Source organism: Ambystoma mexicanum, chromosome 5q, assembly GCF_040938575.1.
Source record: "Ambystoma mexicanum isolate Mex_15411 chromosome 5q, UKY_AmexF1_1, whole genome shotgun sequence".
Taxonomy (NCBI): Eukaryota; Metazoa; Chordata; class Amphibia; order Caudata; family Ambystomatidae; genus Ambystoma; species Ambystoma mexicanum.
Genome location: NC_090933.1, coordinates 345,048,804 through 345,066,676, shown reverse-complemented (window position 1 = coordinate 345,066,676; position 17,873 = coordinate 345,048,804). Strand labels below are relative to the sequence as shown.

The 17,873-nt window shown below is 48.0% G+C and overlaps 1 protein-coding gene across 5 annotated transcripts in view; it reads left to right on the top strand.

Moving 5' to 3' along the window:
- Positions 1 to 17,873, top strand: part of CEP192 (centrosomal protein 192) — a 2,773,731-nt gene that overhangs the window by 2,592,802 nt on the left and 163,056 nt on the right. For all 5 annotated transcript variants that reach the window (XM_069620824.1, XM_069620822.1, XM_069620821.1 and 2 more), the window contains one exon: positions 12,004 to 12,123. In XM_069620824.1, the coding sequence (XP_069476925.1) occupies positions 12,004 to 12,123 (120 nt within the window). The remainder of the gene's footprint in view (positions 1 to 12,003; positions 12,124 to 17,873) is intronic.

Sequence of the window (17,873 nt, the reverse complement as noted above, 5' to 3'; positions counted from 1 at the left end):
GAAGTACCAGCCTTCCAGAAAGGATTAGGCTTCTATTCAAGGATTTTCACCATACAAAAAAAGAACCAGGCTGGCCTGAGAGTTGTGTTGGACCTCTCCACCCTCAACCTCTATCTCCCTATTCAAAACTTCAAGATAGTCATGCCAGCACTCATTGCAGAGACACTGGACAAGGGAGAGTGGATGTGCTCCCTGGATCTGAAGGACACTTAACTACATGTCCCGATTTGGCAGCCCCATCGTTCCTTCCTATGCTTCAGGATCATGGGCTGTCATTTCCAGTACACGTTGCTGCACACGCAGAGCCTCACCTTCCTGGGTCTCCTCTGGGATACGAGCTCTGAGAAGGTATTTCCCTCAGAGGACAAGATTACGGCCATCAAGAAGGCCACTATGCACTTCCTTGCCAGACCAGTGACTTCGGCTTGGTGGTACCAGCACCTACTGGGCATCATGGCAGTGGTCCTCTTGGCCGTGCCACACACAAGGCTCCGCATGAGGAGAGTGCAGCTGCACTTCACAGCCTCATGGACTCAGGACAAGGGCTCCCATGCAGAGCTGGTCAGCATACCACCTTCTCTCCACTCGGACCTCACATTGTGGACAAAGGACTACAATTTGCTGACGGGCAGGCCCTTCCGGCGGCTGTCTCCGCAGGTCACCATTACTACGGACTCCTCCTTAGAGGGCTCGGGAGCCACTCTGGACAGCCACAGCATCCATGGAGTCTGCACCCGGCAGGGGCAGGCGTTGCACATCATCTGGCTGGAGCTCAGACCCATCTGGCTAGCCCTCAGGGCCTTCCTTCCGCTCATTGAGGACAGGACCGTCCTGATCCAGACCGACAACTCCACCAGAATGTACTATGTCAACAAGCAGGGGGGGCACCAGGTCCCCTCCGCTGTGCAACCTAGCGGTCCTCATGTGGGAATGGTCCCTTGAAAAAATCTACCTCAGGGCCATCCACCTCCCGGGGGAGGCTAACTTGGTGTTAGGGAGAATTCTCTGTTAAGGCCAATTTCCCAAACCTAGTGAGTCCCCCAGCAGCTTTGCTGGATTTTAGGGGTTTCATTTTTTCTCCTGTTAAGAGTGAGACTCTTTTTCTCCCACTCTTAGACATGATTTGAGATATCCTTTGACTTTGTAATGTGTTTTATGGGCTATGGCGTCTTTTACTCCTTAGGGTTTCATGTGGTTTTTGGTAAGTGTGTTACACAGCACCCTCAGTGCAGTAGCACAGGGGTGTCATAGTGACCCCCAAACATAGACTCCATAGCCTGGGACTGACTACTGTCTCCCCGGGCATGTAAAGTCACCATTGACTTTACTAGTCATAAATTGGGAACAGAACCAGTACAAACCATAGTATTGTGGAAGTACTGGTAGGATTAATTAGATTGCCCCTGGGTCTGTTTTTCGAGGGGGCACTGTGCAGTCCCCCCTCGTCGAGTTTCTGGCTGGTGGCAGTGGTTACCACGTGAAATATTCCACCGGAATATTTTCTATGGGATTTTCACATTCATTTTTAACGCACCACTTTTTGGTGCAATGTTAAAGATACCGCTGGGTTATTTATTTAATATTTATTCCCCGATTGGGTCTTTTTGCCAGGACTCTGTTTAAAAATGGCGTTTGTGTTCGCCTCTGTAACTCCAACCCAAGTCGAGCCCTTTGTTCCACTTTTTGGCAGGCTTCTCCACAGAAGCCTCCAAAAGTGGTGCCACTCTGTCTGGGTCTACAGGATGTGTGGGGGTGGGGGGGTTTAGGCACCCTGGACTGAGTTGCCTCGGCAACTCAAGTCGCACTCTTGTGTGATTGGCCCAGTGGTGCACCGCCCGGCTCACCACTTAGCATGTTTGAGTGACAGCTAGGACTGATGAATGGGGGTTTTCTGCATAAAAGCAGGGCTTTGGGGACTGGAACTTCAGAAGTCGCCACAGGACCAATGAATCCGAAGAGGGAGAAGCTGAGCCGACCTGCAACAATGACACTACCGGTGGAGCCCTGCTGAACTGCCTCACCACTTCTCATAACGACAGAGATCTTCATCCTGAAGAGTCTTCTTCCTTTGACTGGTGGGGATAACCAGTTTGCCTGTCTTTTCGCCTTCCCGGATCATCTCTTGGCCGCCTTGCCTGTGCCAAGCACCCCGGCAACCGGGATACCACGTTTTTCCACTACCGCGAATAAAAGGGTAGTGCCTTGTAACCGGAGACCTCCGCGGCTGGTTTCGTCCTTGACAGTGCAACGACCTTCAGCTTTCCTCCACGTCGAGATCTTCTCTTCCTCTGGGCGACGCCGCGACTTGCACTCGCTGCCAGGAACAACTGCCCCCGCTGGAGGATCCTCTCCACTTTCAAGGTACTGTGTCCGCCTGGCCTCCCTCGCAACGGTCTGTGTGGGGTGTCTCTTAAATCCTCAACTTACCACTTGGGTTGGCCCTAGGCTGGCTAACTGAACTTTTCTGAGCTGAACTAATTCATTTCTGAACTCTCTGCAAGACTTTTCAAGCCTCTTAAACTGTGTGATCTTGGACGCATTGGTGTTCTACTCTCTCTAAGAGGGAGCCTGGCCTCGGAACTTTTTGCTCACAAGTAGACTTTGACTTTCCTGCCTTGCTGGGTGCTTATAAAGTATTAGTGTTGTGTGCTTTCCTAATCTCTGCCTTTTCCCTCCCTTTTTTTGATAACTTATTAGAGTGTCATCTTTAGTTAAGCGCTCACCTCTGTCTGAAAATAAGTGGTGTTAACTAAGACTTGTCTAATAAGGAATAAGGGATGTATATATATTAATAGTGACTGTGTTTTGAACTTGCTTACAATAATAGTGCTGGAGTGTTTCTATAAGTGTCTTTAAATAAATAATTATATACTTTGATACCAAAGCTCTGGTCAGTGTTTGCTTGTGCTACTGTATTTTGGTACCTATCTTGTATACTCTATATACTGTCTAACTCTTCTTGAGAGAAGTCTGGCTGCTCAGCCACAGCTACCAGGTAAATCTGGGTGGTACAGACTGCTACCAATTGGGTTTACTGCCAACACCTGTAGTCTTAAGCCTTTTGCAGTGGTCCCTAAGGGAACTGCACAGGTTTCTGCCTAACACTTGGAAGCGGACAGACTCAGCAGGCTGGGAGCGGACAATTGCAAGTGGCAATTGAATGACTGGGTGCTGCAGGTGATTTTCAATACATGGGGCTATCCTGGGGTGGATCTACTTGCCTCCTGGAAGAACAGGAAGTGCCGTCAGTTCGCGTCTTGGCAGGGACTAGGCCCGGGCGTCCTGGGCGACGCCGTGCAGATTCAATGGGAGGGCATGACAGCCTATGCTTTTTCGCCCACACCCCTGATCCGCAGGGCACTCGGGAAGATAAAGGAGGCTTGTCACCTCAGCATCATAGTGATAATACCTTGGTGACCGGCGAGACCGTGATTCTCCGAATTGCTTAGCCTTTCGGACCGACCATCCATTCACCTTCCGCTGGGCCCACAAGCTCTCCTGTCCCAGCAGGGGTGCAGGGTTCTCCACCCCGCTCCTCAGAAGCTAGCCCTCGCAGCATGGTCCTTGAGCAGATCACCCTCGGGCACCTCGGGCTAACCTGGAGTTCATCCAGGACGCTAAGAGCAAGGTCACTAGGAGCCACTACAGGAGTAAATGGAGCAGGTTATGCCACTGGGCAGATTCTAAGGAAATCAACCCCCTGACGTGCTCACTGGACGATGTGCTCTCTCTCTCGGCACACCTTTCCCACTCTGTCGTACAGGTGGACACATGTTGCACCTACCTCGCAGCCATAGGGGCCTATAGAAATTCAGAGGAGGAAGTCTTTCTTCTTCCAACCCGATAGTCAGGAAACATCTTGCTGGCCTGTCCAGGCTTTACCCGCCCATCAAAAAGCCACAACCTGTGTGGTACCTCAATGTGGTGGGTGCCTTGGCGTCCAAACCGTTTGAGCCACTGGCATCCATGAACATCTGGCTGGTCACCATCAAGGCAGCTCTGCTAGTGGGTCTCACCTCTGCTCGCAGAGTCAGCGAGATCCAGGCTCTGTTGGCTTCAGGACCCTATACCACTTTCCACAGGGGCAATGTGGTCCTGCAGACTCACCCGGCGTTCCTACCTAAGGTACCCTCCGCGTTCCTCTAAATGAGGAAATAGTCCTCCCTAGATTTTTGGTGCCCCCAAGGACAAAGCTCAGAGTTGTGCACTTTCTGGATGTCAGACGCGCAGTGAAATTCTATCTGGACAGGACCAAGGGCTTCCGCAAGTCGGACGCCCTCCTGTCACCTTTGGGGGCTCCAGACCCGGTTATCAGACATCCAAGGCCTCCATAGCAAGGTGGATGGTTGCGGCCATCAAAGAGGCCTATAAGGGGCAGCGCAAACCACTTCCAGCCAACATGCACGCCCATGCTGTCAGGGTCAAGACCATCGCATTCCAGCGGCATGTTCCATGGCAGATCATAAGCAAGGCAGCTACCTGGGCCACCCCTTCAGCTTTCTGTAAGCATTACCGTTTGGACGCCGGCTCTAAGTCAGATGCGGCTTTTGGACAGGCGGTTCTAAAGAACTTTTTTGCTTAAGGAGGGTCTCCTCTCCACCCTGGGGCATTCAGTTGTAATCGCCCATTCAGTATGGAGGAAAGGGGACGGGACGTAAGAGTAATTACAAGTTACTCACCGTAGTGACTAACATACTCTTTGTCCCCTTTCCTCCATACTTCCCACCATCCTTTCCCCCTAATAATACTGGTGTCATTAGGCAATAATAAATATTGTCGATGCATCAATGGGGACTGAGGAGTGGCGCCGTGGGCGGAGTCAGGATAGCGCATTCTCCCAGCGATGCACCCCCACGCGCCTCTAAATTTAAAGGGGAAGGTTTTTCTGGGAAAAAGGTTCCATCTCCCGTCCATAGGAAAGGACGCCCATACAATAGGGAGGAAAGAGGACTAGTGACTAACAGTACATTAGTCACTACGGTGAGTAACGTGTAATTTCTCTCCTCCTCCTACCCCTGCGGCTGACTCCCACTCTGACACACCCCTCTCCAGCCTTCATCTCTCTATCTTCAATGCTCTAGGTATCCTTTCCCCTGTCATGACGGTCCCTCTGAAGCCTGCCTTCAAGTGCAAAGTGTGGTATGACTCTGACCTGGCCGCTCAGAAGCCCAACTGCAGAGCGACCAAGCGGAAGTGGAGGACTTTGGGCACATCCTTTGACAAAGTGGCCTGCTGCTTGCTCCAAAGGCAATACAGAGACTCCTTGGTCTTCAAGGAGAGAGTCCACATTCAAGCCTGTGTCTCTGCGGCCTTTAACAGCATGGCCAAACTTTTTTAAATCTGCAAGGAACTGGCCAGTCCGACTGCAGTCTCTAACTTTTCCTGTTCCTTCCCAGGCCCTCTGTACGGCTCTGGCCTCTCATTTCACCACTATAACTCAGAAGATCCTCCACGCTCTTCTCCTCCCTCTCTCCATCTACCTCTCTCAGGCCCCCTCCAACCACCCTCTCCTCTCCTCTCTCTCTTATAAAACCTGATGATGTTTCTAGTCCAGTCCGGTCTATGAAAGTTTCATCCAAATAGGTGCTTACCTGCTCCTCCAGAACCATTAAGGACAACATTGTTTTCCTCGCTACAGCCTTGGCCGATTTCTGCAATCGTTACTTTGCCACTGGATCTTTTCCCTTTCTTCTCAATCACTCCCTTGTGCACCACCTCCTTAAAAAGCCTTCTACCGACCCTTCCTGGGCAAACTCATCAGCTGAACCTCCACACTGAATCTGCTGGTTATCTCCATGACCATCAGTCTGGCTTCAGATCAGAAACTGCTCTCCTGAACTCCCATGAAGATCTGCGCTCCAACCTGCCAGCTCTCACTCTGTCCTCATCCTCCTTGACCGCTCTTCTGCCTATGACCAGGTCAATCATGCCACCGTGATCAACCATCTGTGTGAACCTTGGCATCACTGGACAGGTTCGGGCGTCGCTGATGACCTTGCTCTTGGACGGACCCTCCCAGTTCCAACCTGGGTCCTTTCTCTCCACATGTGGTGTTCCCCAGGGCTCCATCCTCTCACCTTGGCTCTTCAATGTCCATTTGGCCAACTGATCTCTGCTTTCTCCTCTAACTTTCAGTGGTATGCGGATAACACTTGGCTCTCTTTCAGGCTACCCTCAGCCTCCTCACTCATTCCTGACTGTCTATTGGCTATTCGGGGATGGTGCGCCTCTAACGACCTCTGCCTTACTGCCAGTAAGTCAGATATCATTCTCATTGGGGCCCTTGCTAAAGGTTTTCCTCTCTCCCTCTGGTTGCCCTCCTTGGGCCCCCTCCCCTTCCTGTGAGGCAATAAACTTTGGCGTCATCTTTGACTCCACTCTCTCCTTCTCCCCACACATCAGACCTTGCCAAGAAGGTCCACTTCTAGCTGCACCGCCTTAGAGGTATCCTACCTTTTCTCACCTTCCCCTGAAGCTCACTGGGCCTCATGACTTCGGCGGTAGACGTGCCGGTAATTACCGGCACGGCTGCCGCCAGAGTCATGAATTTACCGGCACCCAGCAATAGGTACTTACGGGGGCAGTCCAGCCCCAGCGGACCTGGTAAATCCCCAATGCCGGGTGATGGTAATTATCACTCGCCATTCCCATTTGAGTCCCATTGGACTCCATGGGAATGGTAAGGCCGGATGCACCGGCACCATTCATGAATAGTGCCGGTGCATCCGTCGAGGTCTGCTTGCGACTGCCGGGCCGCCCGCCAAGTCAGACCTGGCGGACTGAAAGAAACCCACGAGCACAACTCGTAGTTTGCCGGTCCGGTAACAATGGTACCGGCAAGCTGTCCAGTACTGTTACCGGACTGGCAACCTTGTAATGAGGCCCACTGTCTCCAGAGCTCTGGTTCTCTCCAGGCAGGACTACTGCAACAGCCTCTGTCTCATTCTACTTAACTATACTCTTCGCCCTCTTCAATTAATCCAGAACAGGACTGCAAGACTAATTATTGGCCTCAAGCCCAGGGTCCACATCTCTCCAGCTCTGAAATCTCTTCACTGGCTCCCTGTGGCCGCAGGGATCAAGTTCAAGACACTCTGCATCATCCACAAGGCTTTCAGGGGGCATGGTCCTCCCTATATCCAACACTCTTCCTAAATACCTTCCTTCTAGAGCCCTCTGATCAGCTACCTCAAACTCTCTGCGGATCAGACACTTCTTCAAACAGTGTGTCTGGTGGGTAGACCTTGCTCCTCTGCAGGTGCCTCGCTCTGGAAGTGCCTCCCTGTCCCTCTCAGACTTGAGCCGGGATCACCTGAAGTTCCAGAAGTTGCTCAAGACCTTCCTCTTCTCTTCTTCCTGCTCTCTCCCCTGCTAATCTACCTGTCTGCTCACCCTGACTAGTGGCGTGGTAGCCCTCAGAGTCACACAGGGGGCCATGCCCCCCACACCCGCCTTGACCAGCCACCCTGCACCACCTTCTAGCCTACCTAGCACTTCCGGTCTGGGACTGCACCTGTGTAGTCCTCTGGCGTCCACGCACTTACTCAGAGCCCTGATGTCCTGACTGCACTTCTCCTCTTACCTCTTCCCTGCACTTCTCCCCACATCCTCTCCCCTGCACTTCTGGTTGCACTTGCACGATCTGAATGTCACAAGTCCTAGTAAGATTGTTTGTCATATCATCCCTCCGTCTCCCCTCCTTGTCTTGTGGCGCCTAAAAACACTTGTGTAATGGCGTGTTATAAATACCAAATCATATCGTATAATTGATTCTGATGTTCTATTTTAACTGACTTTTGCTTATTTGGATAAAGTTTGTTGGTAGTTGCCTCAAATGGTTCTATTTTCTTTTATGACAGATTGACGTTGATAGGGCCATACTCTGGATTGAGGGTGGGTTGTATAAAGAAGGTATTAGGCAGAAACCTGTGCAGTTCCCTTAGGGACCACTGCATAAGATTTAAGACTACAGGTGTTAGCAGTAAACCCACTTGGTAGCAGTCTGTACCACCCAGATTTACCTGGTAGCTGTGACTGAGCAGTCAGACTTCCCTCAAGAAGAGTTAGGAAGTATGCAAAGTAAACTCAATAGGCACTCAGATACAATAATACAAGCAAACACTGACCAGAGCTTTGGTATCAAAGTATATAATTATGTATTTATGAACACACAGTTGAAACCAGCACTCTTATTGTAAAATATTCTAAACACAGTTACTATTATGATATATACACCCCTTTTTCCCTTATTAGAAAATCAAAGTAAGACACCACTTATTTTCATACAGAGGTGAGCGCTTAACTAGATTGCACTCTACTAAGGTTGTGAAAAAGGGAGGGAAAAAGACAGAATATGCAGGATTACACCACTCTACGATTCAGGAACGCTATTAGCAAGGCAGAGAGCAAAAAGTCACTGGTGAGCCAAAGTCCAAAGGCTGGGCCCACTCTTAGAGAGAGCAGAGCACAAATGCACCCAAGATCACACAGTTACAGTAGGCTTAGAAAGTCTTGCAGAGGGTTCAGAAAAGAGTTTAGAGAGGCTTAGAAATGTTTAGCCAAGGTGTCCCAGGCTAACCCAGGTTCGAAAGCCGGGGGCTAAATCTACCCCGTACAGTCGGTTGCAAGGGAAGCCAGGCGGGACATGGTACCTTAAGTGGGAAGGATCCTCCAGCGGTGGCAGTTGTTCCTGGTAGTGGTTGCAAGTTGCGTCGTCCAGGGGAAGAGAAGATCTCGACGTGGAGGAAAGATGCAGGTCGTTGCACTACCAGAGCAGAAACCAGCCGCGGAGTTTTCCGTTAAAAGGTGGTACCTTTATCTCGCGGTCGTGGTAAAACATGGTATCCCGGTTGCCGGGGTGCTTAGCACGGGCAAGGCGGCCACGAGATACGTCGGGAAAGCGAAAAGACGGTGAAACTGGTTATCCCCACCAGTCAAAGGAAGAAGACTCTCCGACGGGAGATCTCCTCTGTCGTTGGGAAAAGTGGTGAGACGGTCCAGCAGGGCTCCACCGGTCGTGGTGTCGTGGCAGGTCGGCTCAGCTTCTCCCTCGTCGGATTCTTAGGTCCTGTGGCGACTTCTCAAGTTCCAGTCCCCAAAGCCCTGCTTTTATGCAGCAAACCCCCATTCACTCAGCCTAGCTGTCACTCAAGCATGCTAAGTGGTGAGCCGGCAGGCTCACCACTTGGGCCAATCAGGACGGAGTGCGACTTGAGTTGCCTAGGCAACTCAGTCCAGGGTGCCTAAATTCCCCTCCACCCCTCCTAAGTACCCCAGACATAGTGGCACCACTTTGGAGGGCTTCTGTGGAGAAGCCCGCCAAAAAGTGGAACAAAGGGCTCGACTTGGGTTGGAGTCACAGAAGAGAACACAAACGCCATTTTAGAAGCAAGTTTTGGCAAAAAATACCAACCGGAGAATTAATATTAATTAAATAAACCGGCGGTATGTTCGAGGCTACCTTAAATAATTAAATAAAGATAGTAGCCTAAAACAATGGGAAATCCCATAGGAAAATATTCGCGGTTGAATATAAAAAGTAGTATCCACTGCCACCAGCCAAAACTTGATCAAGGGGGGACGGAGACGTGCCCCCTCGACTAACAGACCCTGGGGCAATCGAATTGCCCCAGCCAGTACGTCCACAATAGGATGGTTTGTACTGGGTCTGTTCAGAATTTAAGAGTAGGAAAGTCAATGGTGGCTTTACATGCCCTGGGAGACAGTAGTCAGTGCCAGGGTATGGAGTCTATACTGGGGGGTCACTATGACACCCATGTGTTACTGCACTGAGGGTGCTGTGTAACACACATCACAAAAACACATGAAACCCTATGGAGTAAAAGACCCCATAGCCCATTAAACACATCTAGATTCAAAGAAACACACTCAAATCATGTCCAAGAGTGAGGGTAAAAGAGTCTCACTCTTGGCAGGAGAAAAAAATAAACCCCAGAAATCCAGCAAAGCTGCTGGGGGACTCACTAGGTTAGGAAATTCAGCCTAAACAGAGAATTCTCCCTAACAGAAGGCAAAACAGGAATATGGGTGGCTGTGTGGAAGTCCTCCCCAATTTCAAATCTGCACCGCTCTTTGCATTTGCTGACAGTCAAGGATCGCATCGAATTTTAAAATCGTGTGCTTTGTCCATAAATGCATAAATAACCTGGCTCCACTATACTTATTACCCACTTCGCCAACTGTGATCGAGTGACAAATAGTTACTGGAAATACTGCTGTCGAAGTTTGTGTTTAGAGGTGACTGTAGATTCGGAGTGTATGGTCCGAAAATATGGTATGTTATGTTGACAAAATTTGTTGAGCGCATGTACTCCCTAAGGCATCTTGGCGCTAGTAGCGTGACAGACGATTTTGATGATGGGACTGAATTCTGAAATGGTGTAGTTTTTAGTAGCCGGCGGAAGACTAGATGATCAGCAGTCCCCCGTAACGCAAGGGGAAGGTCATTCCAGGCTTTGGCGGCTGCCACCAAAAAGGCATGCCCTCCTGATGGAGCTAATCTAAACCGAGGGACTGCTACCAGAAGAGCCGATTTGGAGCGCAGAGAACCATTAGGCACATCGTGCAGAAATTTCACTTGCAAGTATTTAGCTCCAAGACCATAAAAGGCTCGGTGCACCATGCACATGGACTTAAAAAGAAATCCGGTCTGCAACGGGAAGCCAGTGCAATTGCATTAACAGGGGAGACATGTGGTCTCCAATAGTGGGGTGAAGAATAAGCTCCCTCTGAAGATCAGGGCACTCGAATCGCTACTTCAGTTTCGGAAGGCTTTGAAAACTCACCTCTTCAAGCAAAGGGTAGCTTCATAATAATTCATAATAAAATGGATCTGATTGGCTCAATTTAGCTTTGACCTTTTGTTTGACCTATGGCGTCTGTCTGTCCGGGCAGACTTGTGTGCAAGCTGCAGCGAGATACGATTGATTTCGTCATGAGCGTGTTATAAGTATTTCAAATATCAAATTTAATTTGTCTTGTAACTGTTGGGTAGAAATTCCATTGTTTTATGCTGACTTATTGTCACGTGTATGTGTAAATCCCCAAAAATAGAATTGACAAAAAAAATGCTATTGAGCATGCCACTGTAGAAAACGTGGAGAGTAAGGGAAACCGTGTGCTCTTGTTTTAAAATTAATTACAGAAATGTTGAGAGTAAGTTTGCATGCAAGACCTTGAAGTGTAACTGACCTTCAAAGACAAGAACAAGAGAAACATTGCATGCTGGACCTTATAATAAAACTGAAATCCAGAGTACGTTTTTCTTGCTGAACATTGAAGTGATAATGAGCATGGGAATTATTGTGCATAAAATACAGTGTTGCCTGCTCGACAATATAGTAAGAACAAACTATGAGCGAGATTGAATATGAGAAGCATTCTCTGCTGATTGTCATGAAAACAAACTGAGCCCTCGAAACCAAGAGCCTGTGTTCCAAATTGGTCATTGTGGGTAAATCAAACTACTGAATCCTTGAGGGCAAGGAACCCAGTATTAATGACTAGTAGCTAATCAAGAAACCAACAGCACCCCAAGTCATTTCAACCTCCACTCCAAATTGTGGTGGCAGCAAGATTGTCTAAAGAACAGTTACTGAGCTAAACACAATCATGTTGTTTTAATACACTCTGTTAAGTTACATTTTTTATTCAAGCTACAAATGCTGGATTGACAAATGGGTTTATGCCGTGTGTAGTGCTTAAACTTACTGAACTACCACAGTAAATTGCAGTAGATAGTAACAAAAGAATGTGTACTGAGTGCGAAGGGGAGAATTTGTGTTCCTTCAAAGTTGCGTCAATAAATTGTTTTGATGCCAACAAAATACACATAACCTCATAAAAACATTTGAAACAAGTTTTCTATGGCTGCATATTTATGTTGTTGTAAAATGTCAATTTGGCTAAAACACAGAATTGTTTGCTTAAATGACTGTTCTGGGTGGTGCAACATAAACATGATCTCTTTTTTCCCCTCCTCAGGTGCCCGTTACGTTTATTCCTAGAGACACAGGAGATTACACTCAATTTTGGGAGCTGGAAAGTCACCCACTTACTGAGTCTCACACAAAGCATAATCTTAGATTTCACCTTCGTGGAAAGGTGTGTATTTTCTCTAAAATGTATTTGAATGATTTATTAGTTACTTTTATATTTTCTGGTTAAAGGTCAATACATTCCTGTTCAGTTTTTTTCCCCCTGGAAGAGGGCATTGACTGCTGGTCTGTAGCATAACCCAGTAGCACCCTTGCGTTTGAATGGGAAACCCACAGCATGGACCAGAACTCTGTGCGCGACTTGTTCAGCTTTTGAATGGTTGTCATCTCTCGAAGTATTATCCCTTCTATATAGTATTGCCAAGTCTTTGGCAAAAAATAGAAGGCCACAACCCAAATGTTCTGTGCTAGACACCATGATTAGCAAATAGTACTCCTAAGTCCCGTCCACTTTCCTCCATACTGCATGGGCGTCCCTCGCTTCGGGCGGGAGACGGAACCTTTTTCACCAGAAAATAAATCTGCTTCCCCTTTAAATTTGGAGGCGCACTGGGGTGCAGTCCTGGGAGCATGTGCTCCCCTGACTCCGCCCACTAGCGCAACTTCTCAGTCCTCTTTTCCGCATTGACGGGAGCCGGCCGCTTTCACCTGCGCTCCTGGGTTTGGCTTCGGCCTTGTAATACCACATGCTCTTCCGCGGATACTTTTTTCTGTCTTGTGCTTTTTGGTCTTAATCAGGTACTCGGTCCCCTGGCGCCACACTCCTCCCCGGCGCATGCCGACGTCAGCGGGCTTCAGCAGGTGTCCAGCCTGCGAAGGGCTTTTCCCTACGTCCGACCCCCACGCTCTTTGCCTCTGCTGCTTTGGCCCGATCAGGGCTGGGAGGGTTGTACCGCGTGTGATATGCTTACACCGCATGCACTGAAGAACAGGTTAGCTCGGTGGAGGGAGATCTTCGAGACGTTGCCTCCAGAGGACTTGAAGGTCTTCGTCAGTCACAAGTCAAGGCCTAAAATAGTATATACAAATGACTCTGAGTCAGCGGCTTCCTTATCCTGTCTTCGCCTCACAGCTTTTTAACACCATTTAGACAGAAACAATGTATTCATATTACTTAATCCTATGGTCTGAGTCCCTATGTCTAACTAAATGTCCCTATATTCGCTAATTGGCCCTCTACAGGTAAGGGGCTAGCACTCAGTGGTTACTAATATTACACCTGTCAAGGGTACACAAAAGGAGGTGAAGTCTATCCCTATCCTTGCTCACTACTTTCCTGTCTGCTAAAATGTTGCACATCATCATCAAGGTCGATATTTTTACTTTGACATCTCCTTTGGATCTGTGTGGCTTACAGTACTCAAAGCCTTGATTTTACTAATCAAGGAATTTCTAAAACCAAAACAACAGCTACCAATCTTGTTGGGACTGCTTACCTTAAAAAGATGCTAGTATGTCTGTGCCATGTCTACCTCTTCCGTTTGTATCGAACACGGGATCAAGGTCATCACTCCTGTTGTCTACTGGTTTCAGCGGTATCCCATTACTTCCTGCTTTCTTCAGGACATATACCGATTTTAGCGTTACTGGTCTTAATTATTAATAACAGAACAGCAGAGCAGAAAAACAACAAGAAGAAGAATGGTGACTATTCTTGTCCTGTGTGGCCACATTTATCGGTTGTGGATCCTTTTCCCCAATTTTCTGTAGGCTGTGGCATTCTGGTCACGTGCCCTAAAGGGGAAGAGAAAGAGAAAAGGGGGAGGGGGTGTGTGTTTGTTTTAATCTAGTGTATGTGAATTAATACCACATATGGTTGCGTATCAGGGAGGATTTCACACCCTTCTTCTCTTTTGTACAAATGATCTTATGTGTGTTTTTCCCAAATGTGTAATTCAGGTATCTGTAAAACATTCATATATTTGTTTTATATTTATTTTTTATATAGGAATATCCTTTTTGTCTCACCACTGCTTACATGGTGTGTACCTGTATCTTCCAGGGTCCCAAGAGAGATAACATTGATGCAACATGGAAAAAGGGATCGGGAAGAAAATATAATAACAGTGGTATTTAGCCATTCACCGGTCATTAATCGACTCAAAATAGAGATAAAAAAAGCTTGGTACATACTGAACACAGGAGAAAACCATTTGAAGACCCCTCTGTTTGCAACAAAAAGAAGGAAAAACATCCGGGACGGTTTGGTACACACCTACAATGTAAAGAGGAAAGAAGTAGTACAAACTAGACTGTGGAATGCACCAAAAGCCACAAGAGGCACACCATGTGGAAACTGCACAGTTTGCCAATATACGAGGCGCACTACATCGATAGACTTTGGTTGGGAAAAAATGTGGGAACAGAGATCCCTTACTAACTGCAATACCACCAATGTAGCATATCTCATCCATAGTCCATGTGCCAAAAGATATGTCGGAATGACGACCAGAGCAGTGAGAACGCGAATCTGTGAACACAGGTCCAACATAAGAACAAAACGCATCACTGCTACATTAGTTGAACACTTCATCCAAAATAACCACTCAGAGAATGGTCTTGAGTGGACAGTCTTGGAAAAAGTATTAGTACCGAAGAGAGGTGGCAATGCACCAGCCATGTTGTGAAAACGTGAGCAAATGTGAATTTATAGACTAAAAAGCCCCATGGAAGGCCTAAACTAAGAAATTTGCTGGCAAGCAGTACTATAAAGGGGTATCCCAGGAAATTAGTTTTGAGCAACCTGCCTATGAAGCAGACACTCAGACAAATAAGAGATAACACATCCGCTCCATGCACTCACAGAGATTAGAGGTAGTAGATTCTGAGCCACAGCCACTTAGAAACCGGCCTGAAGAATAATGGTAAAAATGTAGCAGAAATTAAGGCTATCACTGTAAGTCACCCCACAGCACAAGTTCCATGACTAAAGAACAGTGGAACCAACTGGCATAAGTATGATTATGATATACATCATCAGCCTTAGATAAAATATACTACAGCCAGTAAACTACATTTTACAACATACCGTGAGTCGCGGTAGGTCAAAGGCAAATTTGCATGTAAAACCAACAAGCAGGTAGAAAATTAAGCATGGAGGTTTTTAAGTGTTGGAATTGCACCAAGAAGCTAAGAGGAGATCCTTGGTACGAATAGACAGAAAACGAAATAGCCATTGACAAAAAAACTACATTTCCCATGACACCTAGAGTCAGCAGTAGCTCATAAGTCTAGCTGACACGAACACCGCAAACGAGGCATAAAACAGGACAACGTGATGCAGAAGTCAAACGTTTAGAAGTAGGAATCGGAGGCATTACTTGAGAGAACAAATGACCTAGATTCATAGTGATACAAAACACGGAATGACCCGTGATCACGTGACCACTGTGTATATAAATAGGAGCTTTTCCAAAATGGCGGCCACACAAGAGACAGCAGAGCAGTGCCTGTGGAACTTGAACGCTAGGTAAGAGCAACAGAAGTTAAATACAGCGTGACTGGGCACAGGCTATAAGAATGGTGGCTAAATATAGAACTGGCGCTATAATTATATGCATAATCCGGGCATACACATAATAGAAACAATGTGTTTCTCCCTTGTCTCTAGTCAGTGGGAAGCACGGCGAGAAGGCATTAGCCCGGCTTATCCAAAACCACGCACACGGACGGGGAGATGAAAAGAATTGGAGAATAGGAAATTACACACCCTGGAAGATACAGGTACACACCATGTAAGCAGTGGTGAGACAAAAAGGATATTTGTATATAAAAAATAAATATAAAACAAATATATGAATGTTTTACAGATACCTGAATTACACGTTTGGGAAAAGCACACATAAGATCATCTGTACAAAAGAGAAAACAGGTGAGAAATCCTCCCTGATACACAACCATATGTGGTATTAATTCACATACACTAGTTCAAAACAAACACACACCCACTCCCCCTCCCCACCCCCACTTTTCTCTTTCTCTTCCCCTTTAGGGCACGTGACCAGAATGCCACGGCCTACAGAAAATTGGGGGAAAGGATCCACAACCTATAAATGTGGCCACACAGGACAAGAATAGTCAGCATTCTTGTTGTTGTATTTCTGCTCTTCTGTTCTGTTGTTAATTATTGAGACCAGTAACGCTAAAATCAGTATATGTCCTGAAGAAAGCGGAAAGTAATGAGATACTGCTGAAACCGGTAGACAACAGATCCAGGAGTGATGACCTAGATCCCGTGTTCGATACAAACGGAAGTGGTAGACACGGCACAGTCATAGTAGCATCTTTTTAAGATAAGCATCCCCAACAAGATTGGTAGCTGTTTTTTGGTTTTAGAAATTTCTTGATTAGTAAAATCAAGGCTTTGAGTACTGTAAGCCACACAGATCCAAGGAGATGACAATAAAGTAAAAATATCGACCTTGATGATGTGTGCAACATTTTAGCAGACAGGAAAGTAGTGAGCAAGGATATGGATAGACTTCACCTCCTTTTGTGTACCCTTGACAGAAGTAATATTAGTAACCACCGAGGGCGAGCCCCTTACCTGTAGTGAGGGCCAATTAGCGAATATAGGGACATTTAGTTAGACATAGGGACTCAGACCATAGGATTAAGTAATTTGAATAAATTGTTTCTGCCTAAATGGTGTTTAAAAGTCCCAAGATAGGCCACTTTTTTGCATCGCACCACGCAAGGGCAACTCCTTCACAAGGAAACGCCTGAGTGGGAGGAACCAGTCAGCTTCTCGCACCAGCACAGGTACCGAAGCTACTTCAGCTACCTGCCGTCAGGCCGAGCGGTCATTAGATCCTTCTGAGGACAGTGCTGATGGACTGCAAGGTTCTTTTACTGGTTGTCTACCCGTGGGGATCCGCCCTAGTACCGGACAGAGGTCTGAGGGGGCACCTGTACGCAGCACTACCAGGCCCCCGTCCTGAGGTGCAGGGTAGGTCTCATGCTCCACTGTCATTACTCTTCGAGGAGGCCGGGCCCAGTGAGGCAAGCACCACGACTTTGGAACGTAGCACGCAGCCCGACAAAATGGCCACGGTGCCAGATAAAATAGCCACTCGTACCATACCGCCCCTTGGTGCGGAGCAGGTGGGAGAACAAGTTTGAAGGTGGGGACTGGTCTCAACCAGGTACATGGCCTACAGCTTATCAGCATCGATTTACCCCGCAACCAGCAAGACAGAGTACACACTGGCCCCAGCAGCCGTCTGCTACCTCGTCAATACCACCTACCACCCCCCGGCCTGTGAGGACAGGGTCTTTGAAAAGTTCCTCACACTTATGAGATCTCTTCAGATAGGGGCCATCCTTCGGGATGTGATCAGGGACATGCTCCCTCCGGCCCCTCCGCCTGCGCCTATAGTCATTCCTCCTATGGCTCCAGTGCCACAGGCACCTGTGCAGCCACTGCTGCCCTTGCCGGGTCCTTCGATTCCGGCTCCCCTGCCTCTTCCAGTTCAGGTGGTTCCATACCAGCCTCCGCAGCAGCCACCGGCTACGGTTCCTACGCCGGAGCCCTCATTGCCCAGCACTCCTCCACTCGCTCCGGACCAACCAGACACTCTGGTGTACACCAATGAGGAGGAAGACCCAGACATGCTGTCCTCAGCCAAGGCCTTCCATGAGCGGCTCTCAGGTTTGGCAGACTATTCTGGGGCTTCCTCAACCCAAGGTCTAACAACTGGAGGCGAGGGTTCTGGCTGAGGTCCTCACTCTACACCCTGTGGCTAGAACGGGGATCTTGATGCAGAAGGACATTGTCGCCTTGGCCAAAATGGCATGGCTTAAAACCCATTCAGCCCAGCTTGTCAATCGGCGCCTCAGTGCCAAGTATAGGCAATT